This window comes from Mixophyes fleayi, chromosome 3 (assembly GCF_038048845.1).
Source record: "Mixophyes fleayi isolate aMixFle1 chromosome 3, aMixFle1.hap1, whole genome shotgun sequence".
Classification (NCBI taxonomy): domain Eukaryota; kingdom Metazoa; phylum Chordata; class Amphibia; order Anura; family Limnodynastidae; genus Mixophyes; species Mixophyes fleayi.
In genome coordinates this window covers 335,102,938-335,117,489 of record NC_134404.1, presented here as the reverse complement: position 1 = coordinate 335,117,489, position 14,552 = coordinate 335,102,938, and the positions used below count along the sequence as shown (strand labels likewise).

Sequence of the window (14,552 nt, the reverse complement as noted above, 5' to 3'; positions counted from 1 at the left end):
TATGCTGAAGGAACCATTTATCAGATAGCACAAGGTTAATTCAAGAATATGAATTGATGATGATGAAAATATCTTTGGTGCCGAGTCCAGGGCATTCCTAGATTTGGGCAGACGGTGGATATGGTCTATGAGGAGGTCATAAGTCGAGTCCGTTGGCAATAGTTTAGTCCGTGGCATATTCATATAAGTCAGAGTTAGCAACAGAGTAAGGGATACCCCAAATGATGTTGCGCCACGACCTGTCCTCAAGATCCACCAATTTGTCCTTAATCCCAGCAACTTCTTCCTGCAGGAGTTCATGAGCAGATATCAAGTCATTATGGGAAGACACAAGTTCCTCCATCTTGTGTTCAAGTTGGTCCGTCCTGGCTCCAAAGTGGGTTACATCAGCTCTGCTTTCTTTGATTGATGCCCTGAGTTCAGAGGTGTTGTCCGCTTTAAGCACTGTCAACAGAGACTGAATGGAACTCAAAGTAACAGGGCCATCTATTTCCAAGGCCTGTGTGTCAACCGGAGCGCCAGATGGATCTGGTTGTGTCCTAGGCAGAGAGGTCTGGGAGGTTTGGTGCACTTACAGCGATTCGGCATGGGATGCAGCTGAAGTGGACGGAGATGCCGCAGAGCCAGTGCCGAAGAAGTTCAATGGTGGAACTGGTTTGTCAGGTTTCACTTTTTAGGAGCCATGATTCCCAGTCAATTTTGATTCCACAGATTGTATACGGCAGAGACCCCCTATGTTAAAGATATCCTCGTAGGTAGGTATGGTACTAAATGTTACGGGATGAGCAGCAGTTAGGTTAGAGTATGGCAATAAAATACTATTTTAAAAATGAAATTTTATATATATATAATTTCTTTTTTTTTCTCTCTTAGGGTACTTTTTTTCTGCTAGCAAATTAATTGATCAAGAGTCATTGCAAGAAGATATATTCTTGAAAGAGGCAAGAGCAATATCAATCTGAATTTGTTTATATACACTTAACAACACCGAGAACCCTAAGGCTGGGTACACAGTACAGGTTTTTCACCCAACTATCGGGTCAATCACTCGGTAAACGACTGTTAAATCCGATATCGCATTAGTGTGTACGCTCCAACTATCACGTTTTATGGTTCCACAGCACCGTTTTATAAACGGACTAAAAATCTCTATAAACGACAGAACGCTGTTGGTCAACTACTGAAGTGTGTGCGCACTCACGACCGGCAGTGTCCGTAGATCTATAGAGTTTACAGAGTCACCATCTTTTCAGCCGATGGTTATGACAGATGAAGAGCACAGATATGATGGTAAATTTTGTAAAACGTGGATAGTGTGTACACAGGAATCAGCTGCTGATCGGGACTTTCATTCGTTGGTAAAATCGTTAATGATATTGGGAGAAATTTTCTGTTGTGTGTACCCAACCTAACTTTCTTTTGGCTCGCAAAACCACTAACAGTCTTTCTGATGTCATTGTAAAAGATATTATTAGAGTCTTATCCTCGATGACACAATACCTCGAGGTGATCTTTTTGTTTCTACTCCCTGAGCAGGTTGAACCTGACAGTAATGATTAAGCACAGTTAAACACAGACAGATACAGCATTTTGTAGCACTGAGGACATATATCTCGCCTGAAGTGGTTTAATTATCATAAGTCAATTACTGTAGAATATTAAGCTGAAAAACAGCTAAGGTCAGTTGATGTCCCACCCGTCCTTCAGTACTGCACGGTGAAGGGGAAGATCATTTTTTATGTTGTCCTAAGCATCTGAGAGGCCCATAGTGTGGATCTAAAAGTGGATAGACTAAAAAGGAGATATGCGCTTAATTATTGGATTGTCGGTACTTAGGCAATTTATTTATCACGGGAGTCACGTGTGTAAGTACTGGAGCAATCAGTTGCTTTATTCATGGAAAGACGTCATTTGTGAATTTCACAGCCACTTATTTGGACATTGTTTTGAAAATAAAAATCTTCTGGTATAAAAACACTTTATATGAGGTTTTTGCACTGGTGTTTAATTTGAGGAAAACAATATTGCATTATTTTTTTATTATCAACAAGGCAGAATATACGGAGCTGAGATCTATATGAGATATACTGGATCACCATACTATACAGATGGGCCATTTATGATTGTTTCTATCAGGGTTGTCCAACCCGCGGCCCGCGGGCCACATGTGGCTCTGCACGCCTGTAAATGTGGCCCAGCAGGAGTTTTGGTTGTGGCAAGGGGGCAGCGCTGAAAAAAAAAATCCTGCAAAAATAAAATAAAAAAAATACTTACCTTGCGGTCACATCAGCTGGCGCTCCGGCTCCCTCCCTGGTCTCCTCCTTCATGTGGCGCTCGCAGTGAATGTCGGGGGTGACGTCATCACACCCAACATCCATTGCGTAGCGCAGCACAGAGGAGTCACCCGCGCGAACTATCAGCAGCAGTGAAAGATTATTGTTGTTATTATCTTATTGTTGTTACTCTGAATTTGGACTTTCTGCACCATGCAATTATGAACTAGCTGTGTTCTCTGTATGTATCTAATATAAATATTAAGAGATAATTGTATTTTTAATATTTTAAACCATTTTAAATGTGCAGTGCTGAGTAGGGTGAAAATATCACCCACTGTTACCCTCATCGGAGGCTGCTCCATGAGCCATTTTTCCCGCCACCCTATCTTTAAATCTCTGTAGATTTCTATTAGTCCTCTTGATGCTACCTATATCGGTGACCAGTTCAAACTGGTCAATAAAAAAAATGATTCATGGGTGCAGAAAGAGAGGAAAAAAGTTTTTGCCATTTAATTCCTCGAACCCCACTAAGGGGCAGATGCAGGTAAGTTAAATTGTAGCTGGTAATGGGACCACTGCTTTAATCATGATTCTGCAACAGGTTTCCTAACTCTTACTAACTTCGGGCCTGATTCATTAAGGAACTTAAATGAAGAGGCGTCTTATTTCAGTCTCCTGGACAAAACCATGTTACAATGCAAGGGGTGCAAACTAGTATTCTGTTTTGCACATAAGTTAAATACTGACAGTTTTTTCATATAGCACACAAATAACTAATGTGCAAAACAGAAAATTAGTTTGCACCCTTTGCATTGTAACATGGTTTTGTCCAGGAGACTGAAATAAGATACCTCTTCATTTAAGATCCTTAATGAATCAGGACCTTCATTTCCAAGTAAGTTTAATATGTTAACTATGTTTTCTATGTTTTTTTCGATGATCAGCTATCGTTAGTGTTAGTGTATTTTATGTGCGGCCCAAACCAACTTGTCGTCTTCCAATGTGGCCCAGGGAAGCTAAAAGGTTGGACACCCCTGGTTTATATGGTACACAGTTTTAATTGTTTGAAATAAGGTTGCAATCCATAAATATTGCACTAGGGGGCGCCTCTCTGTCCTTTTGTATTTTTCTACAGTTCTTTATACACACTTATTAAGGTGTACCGATCCTGATCATTCTGTTGTTCTAAAAACAAGTAAGCCCAAAGTTGAAAATACTATTACGCTAGATTGATACAAGTAAATACAAGCTAGTGACTGTCTTGATAAATTGCTGTATCAAGGGCTCATATAAATTTGATTTTTCACAATATTTCGTTCACTTATTCACATATTTCCATCTTATTTCACTGCTTCTTTAATCAATCCGAGCAATGCAGAAGGCGGAATTAGATTTTAAAGTATACCAAGAAAGTTACAAAATGTTTTATTATTGATTCATCGGTCTTGCCTTTCTCTTCTGTTTTTGCCTAGTTTTGATAATAGGGTACAAGGTAGCACCTCTCTGTTCTATATTTTAAAAAAACTGATACTAAAAAAGATAGACCAAGTCGCTGCCCAATTTATAGTGTATTAAAATATAGATTAATATGTTAAATAAAGCATTGTCTCAGAGGGGATTACTTGCAAAATATTTGTTACATATTTTTTTTCCTTGTTTTCATTTGTGTAGAGAGAATTTTTGGAAAGTGGAACTGGAAGTTCAACGGGCTAGCCGGGGTGACGCATGCCCCAGGACTGACTGGCAAAGTGGCACGACTTCTCTTACTGCTGCCATCCAGTATGACCGGGCAGCTGAGTGGCACTCCGTGGATATTTCCTTGTTGAATTGTGGCGATAATAGACTTTGTATCGCTGTGATAAGTGCCAATAGAAAATCTATTGTTCCTCTTAATAATAAATAGACCCACTAAGGTGAGACCTGATAAGAAATGTTACTATATATATATATATATATATATATATATATATATATATATATATATAATATATATATATTTCAAATTGACCCTAGTGTGTGTATGTTAGGGAATTTAGACTGTGAGCCCCAATGGGGCATGGACTGATGTGAGTGAGTTTTCTGTACAGCGCTGCGGAATTAGTGGCACTATATAAATAAATGATGATGATGATGATATATATATAGTGCAATGCAAATTTACTGTATCTCTTTTGTGCATATTATTCCTGCAGCAAAAACGTCCAATGAGGTTTCTAAACGATATAATTATAGTAGTCCAGTTGGCTGCTACATGAACAGTAGTTAATTCCTATCTCAGTCATTAGTGTCTTTCCTTCCCACCCCTCTTGTCTTGAACACATATTTACACTACTGTGATTAAACAGATTTGCTGTCCCCTCCCAGCAGACCAGAGCTGACGTATACCTGACTCCTTATTTATACCTCTCACTGCCTGCTTCAGCTTCTATCCGTCTGTCACTCAGAGCAGAGGTAACATGTCAGGAGTTGCAGCTAAATTGTCCAAAGACCGGGCAGTAGCCGAGGGACTTGGTACCAACAAGAACCCGGTGAAATACTTGAATCAGGACTTTGAGAAACTTCGGGCAGAATGCTTGTCATCCAAAGTTCTGTTCAAAGATGATCAGTTTCCTGCCTGCCTCTCAGCCCTGGGGTACAGAGATCTAGCACCCAATTCTCCAAAAACACAGGGGATTGTATGGAAGAGACCCACGGTAAGGAGAACTCTCTCAAATGTTTGTCGATTTTGTTTTTATTCATATTAATACTGGGGAAAAGAAGGTAGAGTGAGGCAAACTTTAGGTAGGTAATGGTAAGTCTGCTTATCTTATCAAGGTGTACTGAATGCTGCAGTGCACTAATATGGGATGTGATAGTGTGTAATGAGGTGTGTGTAATATGTCATCTAGTAGTTGGTTTGAATGGGTATCGTTAATTATCGTCTGTCCTCAGAACAGTGTCAAATGACTTTTCGGCTCCATTTATTAAAATAATTTCCCGGGAGGCTGACCTGGTGATGACTTTACTCACCTCTCAATTTTCGGGTTCTGTCTGTTGCCCATGTGCATAGGCAGTTTGCAATTTTTATCTGAGAGCAGAACAAGAAGGCTTCGGAGTGGAATCGAAGATCCCTCTTCCGCAGTGCTCTTCCCATTGGGTAGAACGACTAATGTCATCTTCAGATGGCATTAGCCAACGAGCTGAAGCTCGGAAAAACTAGGCTTTTTGGACCTTGTTAAATTGCCCCAGACCGCAGTCCCCAGAATTTTCAATAGGGACTGTGATCTGGGGCAATTTAGCAAGGTCCAAAAAGGTTTAATGAGAAACTTAGCTTAATGCAGGAGATATCTATGATATCTCTTGCATTAGGCTTTTGTTACATACCTATGTAACTTACAAATGCCTAATCCAGGCGTCAAAAAAGCCGCTTCCGCATGGTTTATGGCTTAATAAATAGACCCCTCAGTATATTACGTGTCATAATGCTATTTAAGTTCTACCAACAAATTGTTTATCATATTTATTTTAAAGTGTTTCAGTGTAGTACATAATTTGGGAGTAGAAGTTAGGCTAGCCCTAGACAATGGCCCTGTTTGCCTCCCGCAATCAATGGCGTTGGTAACACTGAAGGACAGAGGGGATTCTGTACAGTAGGGAAGTAACAGTAAAGGGAGCATATATGCATTTTGGTTTAAGTGTAGCGGCGAATCCAGAGAGTAGTGTCCCCAATGCAACCTCATTTACAATACTTTGTTTTCCCTGTGACCCAAGACAGCCATATAGAAGGCGTTGTGTGATAAGCAATTTCTGAAACCATGGCCCAGGCCAACTTTGCGTGATGGCGCAAACCACATCTTGCTTCATGCGGCGGAGTGGAGGCAGACGCGGTTACACAAATGGTGTCATCGAGGTCCCTCCGTGCCCACTTCACAAAAAAACAGATTTGCAGGACAGACAGTTACTTAGCTGGGCACTGCGGGACGGTGTCCTAACAGGCATTCATGTGACATGGCGATGCCTGGATGTCATGATGATGTCTGGGTGATGCAATATGAACATTCTGCCTCAGTGTCTCAATGTCTTGGCCCTATTTGCTTTAGATATGATAGTGTAATGAGGGGTATCTTTAGTGTAGGGTCTAGTAGCAATCTTTTGGCATCGGCCACATCTACAAATATTGGCTGGTTTTTTATGTATACCAGGTTTGTTTAAGTCACCGTCCGGCCCTGAAACATAGATTGTATATAATATAAACACAAGCATAAATACTAAAAGCCCATAGTAAATGTACAGTCTACTGTCTTCCTGCACTAAATTGAATCAAACCTCACAAAACTGTCTTATAATTAGAAGTTGAGAGAGAAACTTACCTTTGTATTACCTCCAGCAGACCACAGGGGGTATTTCAACAGCTATATTTTATTTAATTTTTTTTACAGTTTCAGTCTCCCCAAACAGTATTTATACTTTCGGGAGTCCAAACACATTTAATACCCCCGAAATTACATGTGACACATTTTATTACATATCAAATTTCCTATATACAATTCTGTACTAGTAGACTCTGATTTCTCATTAAATTAAATTAAATTTGAAATGTTTTTTTACTGCTAAATAGTTCTACATCTTCATAGTTATTATTTTTGTTAGAATAGTTTTGCTCTGAGATCTATGTGTTACACATAGGGGTAGATTTACTAAAACGTCTAAAAGGGAAAAGGGGAGCTGTTGCCCATAGCAACCAATCAGATTCTAGCTGTCATCTTCTAGAATGTACAAGATAAATGAAAGCTAGAATCTGATTGGTTGCTATGGGCGACACCTCCACTTACCCTTTTTAAAAGGTTTGATAAATCTATCCCATAGTCCCCTATTCTGTTCTCATCTATCTCATTGCTCTTTCATGTGATTATTTAGTTGATCATTAACGCATACCTTTTTCTCATACAGCCTAGACAATACATTTTTGTTTGTGTTAATTTTTTCAGTAGTTTATAATGTGCTTATGATGGAACCTTTATAAATGATACTTTGATCCACTAGTATTTAGTCACCATATGACTCACTATCATCTATTATAGAAAAAAACCACATTTGCTATTAGGGTCCCTATACTACCGCTGTTATAACTGACATATGAATGAAAGTAAAAAAATTAGGGGCAAACGCAGGATTTGTAGAGGGGGGTTTCCACACCACGCCCCCAGTGGGCGTGACCAGCATGCATGGGGGTGTGGCTATAATATTAGACAGTGTTTGGCTGCTCTCCAACTCTTCCTATCCCCATAATATACATGGGCAATGCTGTGTGCACTACTGTTAGGCACACGCAGCTCTCCCTTTTCAAGCAGAGCTGTGTGAAGCGGGGGCAGGGTCCAGCCACCTCAATTATAGAGTGCCCCAGGCTTGGAGGGGTTTCCAGGCACTAGGAAACCCCCCCCCCCCCCTCGGTTTCCCTATGAAAATATATATATTTTTTAAATACAGACACACAAATCTGACAGTATATGCAGGATCTATGAAGAAAACACCCAGCAGCTTCAGAGGTGAAATCACAATCAGCCAATCAGAAGCCGTTACCAGCGCTGGCGACCGTGTACCAGCTATAGGCTTGTACCAATAATACAGCTGTAAAAACTGTATCTGTGTCTGCATTGGCTCATAGTTCTGCAAACATTCCCTTACTGTACTCGGCAAACGTTAGAACGCCACTTTCCTGCCCTGCTCCTCCTTCCCAACTATATGGGTGTAAGTGCCATAAGGACGCAAGACAGCATGGGGCATATGCATGTGCCCACTCACTGGCCATCAGCAGAAAAAATTCACCCAAGAAGTGCTACGCAAGCTGGCGTCCCTCCTACCTTGAATCATCAAAAACCCGGGACCCTACCACAACAAATAAATTACTATAACTCAAACTATATTATTTAAAATGACCCAAGCCACAGGAAATGAGAGACATATAGTATTGAATTCAGTGGTGCTTATCAATGGGTGAACGATAATACATGCAGTTAATAGGATGACATAACGTGCTCACACACATGATGAGCTACCGGATCTCTGCCAGATTTGTCTGTACATTTCTATAAACCAGTATGGCCGGATCAAAAGATTTAGGCTTCTTTGGGTCGAAAGTCCGGAACCAACAGTGCTCCAATACAGGGACAATGGCCACTTAAGCTGGGTACACACTACACGGTTTTCGTCCAATAATCGGCTCAATCAGCAGATCGCTCGTTCAAAAGTTGGGTCAGTGTGTGCAGTGACACGATGGTCGAAAGTCTGCCCAAATGGACGATTGTCGCCTCATTTGGTTGGTCGTACCGTTTAATATTTTCGTTCCAATCTCGTTTCCGTTGTGTAGTGTGTATAAACTACCGACCGATCCACAACAGTGAGTACGAAATTACAGTCATTGCTCACAACAACATGGCTGTAAAAAGTCGCTAAAGGGACATCCGCTCTTCCCTGTATCGTCCTAAACAAGGCTACTGTGTATGCAGTCCATGGACCGAGCGATCGGACCATCGATCGCATGTAAAACCGCTCGGCATAAAAAGTTGGTCGAAATTTCTGTAGTGTGTACCCAGCTTAACACAGTGAGATGTCATGACAGTTTGACCTCATTTACCACCCATCTCAACCCCCCCCCATCACGTGTTGATCAGCAATTATCTGTGGACCACAAAAGCTGCTTTGTTATGTTCCACCTATACAGGGGCGTGTCTATAATGAGGCAAACTGAGGCAACTGCCTGAGGTGGCAAATTGTGCGGGGCAACAAAATGTATTGGAAACAATGCAAATGTTGTTGCTGGAAAGAAATATCAAAATGAGTGTATTAATGAAAAAAGTGTCTATATCTGCCTTTTGTACAGTACACTACACTGATACAACCAGTTCTAACCGTTTGTGTACGGGATCAGGATTTTGCTGGATGCTTCTGGCTTTTTTATCTGTTGTAGTTGCAGGTGGAGGCTGCTTTCAGACTGAGTTTTTTAGACAGAAACTCGGCTTGTGAGACGTACTGATCTGACAGAGAAACTAATCTGCCCTTTTGGGTGTTTAAGGGGTGTGGTTGGTACAGCAAGACTTCAGCTTCCAATAATGACCCGATAAGGAATCCCAGGCGCTAACACACTTTACAACAGAGAGCGATTTAGAGACAAAATGCTTCTATGTGGTGTATTAATGTAGTTATTATTTTTTTAATAACGAATATCAAACATGTCAAACTGTTCTTCTGCAGCGCAAACCTTCAAAGTAAAATTAGAACACTAATGTACGAAGAGCGAGGTTTACACGGTGAAGCTCATCTACGAATGTGCAATCGCGCTCAATACCACACGTGCCCAAGTCCGTCATGGATTTAGACTCTTCAGTGTTTCTCCCAATATACTGCTTGTTTCCTTCTATGTTTTAAATACATTATTGCATATCATGAAATCTATGCTCATTGTATCATATATCATCATCATCATCATTTATTTATTTATATAGTGCCACTAATTCTGCAGCGCTGCATAGAGAACTCACTCACATCAGTCCATACCCCATTGGAGCTTACAGTCTAAATTCCCTAATATACACACACACAGACACACAGACACACACACACACACACACACACACACACACACACACACACACACAGACTAGGGTCATTTTTAATAGCAGCCAATTAACCTACCAGTATGTTTTTGGACTGTGGAAGGAAACCAGAGCACCCGGAGGAAACCCACGCAAACACAGGGAAAACATACAAACTCCACACAGATAAGACCATGGTCGGGAATTGAACTCATGACCCCAGTGCTGCGAGGCAGAAGTGTACTCCATAAACAAGGGACAGTTACAATGTAAATAAATGTATTGTGTTCCATCCCCCCACTGACTTGGTGTAACTTTCTGGTCATTTTGCATGGATTAGAAGCCCAGTGACACCTTAAAATACGAGCCATCACTAGGACCATTTAAATATCACGTGCGCAAAATAAAATCGAATTTTTCTGGATCTTGAGCATACTTACTATCTTCATCGCTAATTTATATGGGGCCACAGAATCCGCAGCGACCCACAATCAACAAAAAATGAATATAACAAGATACAGATAAGTGAGAGGCAAGAGAAACAATAGAATCAGTAAAAACAATATAAGAAACAACAGAGAAAGCATCTACAAAAGAAGTCACAACTAGAACAAAAGGAAGCAGAGGGGCGGGGTACGGAATAATGATGATCATTATTCCGACAAGACTCACCCCGATGTCTTCACAGCGACCGGCTCCTTCCCGACGGATGTGACCAACGGCTGCAAGGCATTGCGACGAATGAAGGCGACGGCAAGAGTTGGTGACATCACCGGCGAGCGCGACGCTGTTATCGGTGCTGTTAAGGGGGTAATGTAAGCAGGTAGGCATGGACAATGTAGTTTGCAAAGCGTTGTACATTGTCCGGGCCCAATGAGGAGATAGGAGGAAGAGAGGGTCCACCTTGTGAGAGCTAACATTCAAGAGGGGAAGGGAAGCAAGCGGAGACGATGCAGGAGGTGGGATGCGGGAGGAAGAGGTAGACAAATCGTTGCTTCTACTTCCTATCCCTTTGGAATGTTCATGATCCGCCTAGTTCCACCTAACATCCTGTACAAAATGTACTTGTTGAGCATGTTGCTATGCCCGTCCATTAATTGTTCTACAGAAATAGGGACAGAGGCAAATGCAGTTTAGAAACATCATTACGGCACTAGGCTGTACAGCAGTCACCAGCATCAAACTGGAATACAATATTTCCTTTTCTTTGTGATTGCACTAAATGCCTCTGTCCAGCTGTTGTGACATTGAGAGCATAAGGGTGCTCTGCAGGCATGCTGGGACTTATAGTTCTACAACAGCTGACGAGCCATAGGTTGACCAACGTTGTTGCCTGGGATGCACAACAAAGCACAACAGACAATAAATGTGACTCAGTGGGTAAAAGTACCCATCAAAGAACCATTCACTTTGCTTTGCGTTGCACTGTGATATTTTCAATGCAACTTTACAAATCTGTTTGATGCACATTTCCAAAGCGCTGACTAGTCGGATAATTATGAACGTCCTTATAAACATAAGTATTTGTATGTATGTTCCATATGAACTACTGTGTATAAGTCTTAACTTATTAAACTTTATTTACTGCAGTAATACTTTACATATGCATTTTGAATATTACAATACATTTTTTCCTATATAAGATCAACTTATATTTAATGCTTCTTGGACCTTTAAAACTAAGACATTTTTCATCCACATGAATCTATTTCTGCAGAACAGAACAAGCAGCTTCTAAAAATGGGCATCTAACGTGTATCCACTTTATGTATAGACGCTTTATGGGTGGTTATTTTGAGCATGTTATACAAGACAGTTTTATTAGTTTGTAATTGCATAGTAACAACCACCTGTGCTGTGTCGCTGTCCCTTCCCCCACCGTCATTGGTATAGTCCAGCATACAATGGACAGAGTCATACTAACACGTGAAGAGATCAAACACATTCTCTGTGTAAACTAGACAGACTGGTGTAACAAAGGTAGAGACTGCTGGGGACATCCTCTGTAAAACATGACCACATGTAAATGCACTATGCACTAACATATACAAAAGTTGTATGCAAAGTTTTAGGCACCCCCTGTTAAATGTTTTGATGAATCTGTAAGTAACAAAAAAAAAAGTAACACAACCTTTCCCAGGTCCCAAAAATTAAATAGCTCGATTGGCATTTACAATAGTTTGAACACCATGTCAGTCAGTACATAGTAATACCTCCTCATAGGCAAACCGAGGGGGGGTTTCCTAGTGTCCTAGTGCCTGGAAACCCCTCCAGGCCTGGGCACGATATAATTGATCTGGCTGTACCCTGTCACCGCTTCAAAAGGCTCTGCTTGAAAAGGGAGAGCTGCATACACCTAATAGTGCACGCAACATTGCCCATGTATACTATGGGGATAGGAAGTGTTGGAGAGCAGCCAAGTACTGTCTAAAATTATAGCCACGCCCCCATGCATGCTGGTCACGCCCACTGGCGGCGTGGTGTGGAACCCCCCCTCTACAAATCCTGCTTTTGCCCCTGCTCCTTTGGCAGAAATAATTGTCCAAACGCTTCTTGTAGCCAGATAAGAGTTGTTCTGTTCTTCGTGAAATCTTTTCTAGTCTTTCTAGCTCAGAAATATTTTTACATTTTCCTGCACACACTGCGTGTTTGAGGTCTCCCCATAGATTTACAGTGATATTGGAGTCGTGGACCTGTGAAGACCTTAATCTTTTGTTCCTATAAGTACTTGATGGTTGACTTTAAGATTTTGATCGTTGTCTTGCTTGTAATATACAACCTGTTTTTCAGCTTCAATTTCTTTGCTGAGTTTGTGACATTAGTTTGTAAGATTTGTCTATATTTAGTTAAATTAATTCTTTATTTCACACTTGCAATATTTCCTGTGCCGCTGGTTGTCACACAGCCCAAAAGCAGAACAGATCCACCCAATGTTTAATGGCTGCTAAGGTGTTCTTTTCCTCCAATCGTTTACCTATGTATTTTGTGGTTGTGGATGAAAAGTTCAGTTTTGGCTTCATCACTCCACAGCACTTTGTTATATGATGTTTCTGGACAATCCTAGTATTATTTTGTATGTATGTTAGTGCAGGGCCGTCAACAAAATTCTCCTCACTTGTCTCAAAATATCTCTTAACTCAACACGTCCGTTCTGCACAAGATCTACATCTCTCTTCCGCTCTCATCACTTCCTCCCATTCTCGGTTACAGGACTTTTTTCGGGCTGCACCCACTTTGTGGAATTCTCTCCCTCGCACAGTAAGACTTTCCTCTAGTCTCCAAACCTTCAAGCATTCTCTGAAAACCCACTTCTTCAGACAAGCTTATAATATTCCTCAACCACCATCTTTACTTTCCCTTGGTTACCCTATTACCACCCTCTACATAGCTAACACAAGACAACAACCCTCTGACCAACATTGGTACACACAGCCCACTCGCTACTTTTACATTTGTATTCTAACTGATCCATTGTGTAATATGATGTAGCACATGCCCTTGTGTTTCTAACTCCCATTGTCCCATAGATTGTAAGCTTGCGAGCAGGGTTCTCTTACCTATGTCTGTATGTATTAACCAGTATTGTTTTATTAATGTTTGTTCCCAATTGTAAAGCGCTAAAGAATTTGCAGGCGCTATATAAATAAATGTTGATGATGATGATGATGATTATTTTTCATGTTTCAGACGTGGACTTTTGTAAATAACCCATAGGATTCTTCCATGCAGATTATTTTTGCTTCAGTAATGCTAAAATGTGGACCTGTGGACCACTACAATGACATCAACTAAAGGAACCGACTGTCTCTGGGTCCTTTACAGTAATTTGTGGGTTCTGCTTTGACCAGTTTATGAGTTCAATCAGAGATTGATTTGGGTCTTCCAAACCTTGTCTTGACTTTGACAGTTCCCCCTTAACATCTATTTCCTGATGATGTTTCTGACAGTGGAACTTCCAAGCTGGGAACGTATAGATATCTATTATCTATTTATATCCAATAGACAATTTTTTTTATTTTTAAGACCCCAGTCAGCTTCTTAAAGGGTGGTTATATGAGTAGGCACAACATCCAGAGGGGTTAGCGGAGTCAAAGTATTTAATCAACCTTGGAATTGTCTTCACCTAACTTAATTTATGGCCTAAGGAGTTAATCAAGTTTGAGGCCTACAAAAGTATTACCTGGAAGGGTGCCCAAAACATTGGCATGTACCACAATTACTGTTTTATATTTTCAATCTGTTAGATTCAGAGACCGAATAGATCCGGTCCGGGAACATCGGGGCCCACTAGCTTGGTCAGAAGATAATACTGGTACATAGATCTATGCAAACTCCACAAATATCTAAATGAAATTAATGCTGATACGTTGTCCCCTTACTTAGCCCATCAAATAATCCCTTAATGAGGGCAAATGAGGACTTCAGTGTTCAACTTAGGAAAAGTTATAATTAATGGGGGATGGAGGGGCAAACAGTGATTTATACTTGAGTGTCTAATACACACTTAGAAAGGAACGACCCCGAAACACCGAGCTCCTCCTATTGCATGGTGCAAGCTCTTGCACACCTTCAGAGGCTGTCATCTTGGTTTGCCATTCCCTGTAAGAACATGATGTAGGAGCGTGACTTCACAAAAGAACATTTGCGGTAAGCGCTACGGAATATGTTGGCGCTATATAAATAAATGATGATGATGATGGTTTTA

At 40.8% G+C, this 14,552-nt stretch overlaps 1 protein-coding gene across 1 annotated transcript in view; it reads left to right on the top strand.

Annotated features, from left to right (window-relative positions):
* The first annotated feature begins 4,723 nt into the window (after positions 1 to 4,723).
* Positions 4,724 to 14,552, top strand: part of LOC142144947 (calpain-8-like) — a 43,020-nt gene continuing 33,191 nt past the window's right edge. The window contains exon 1 of the mRNA XM_075204315.1: positions 4,724 to 4,969. Coding sequence (XP_075060416.1) covers positions 4,733 to 4,969 — 237 coding nt within the window. The 5' untranslated portion in view covers positions 4,724 to 4,732. The remainder of the gene's footprint in view (positions 4,970 to 14,552) is intronic.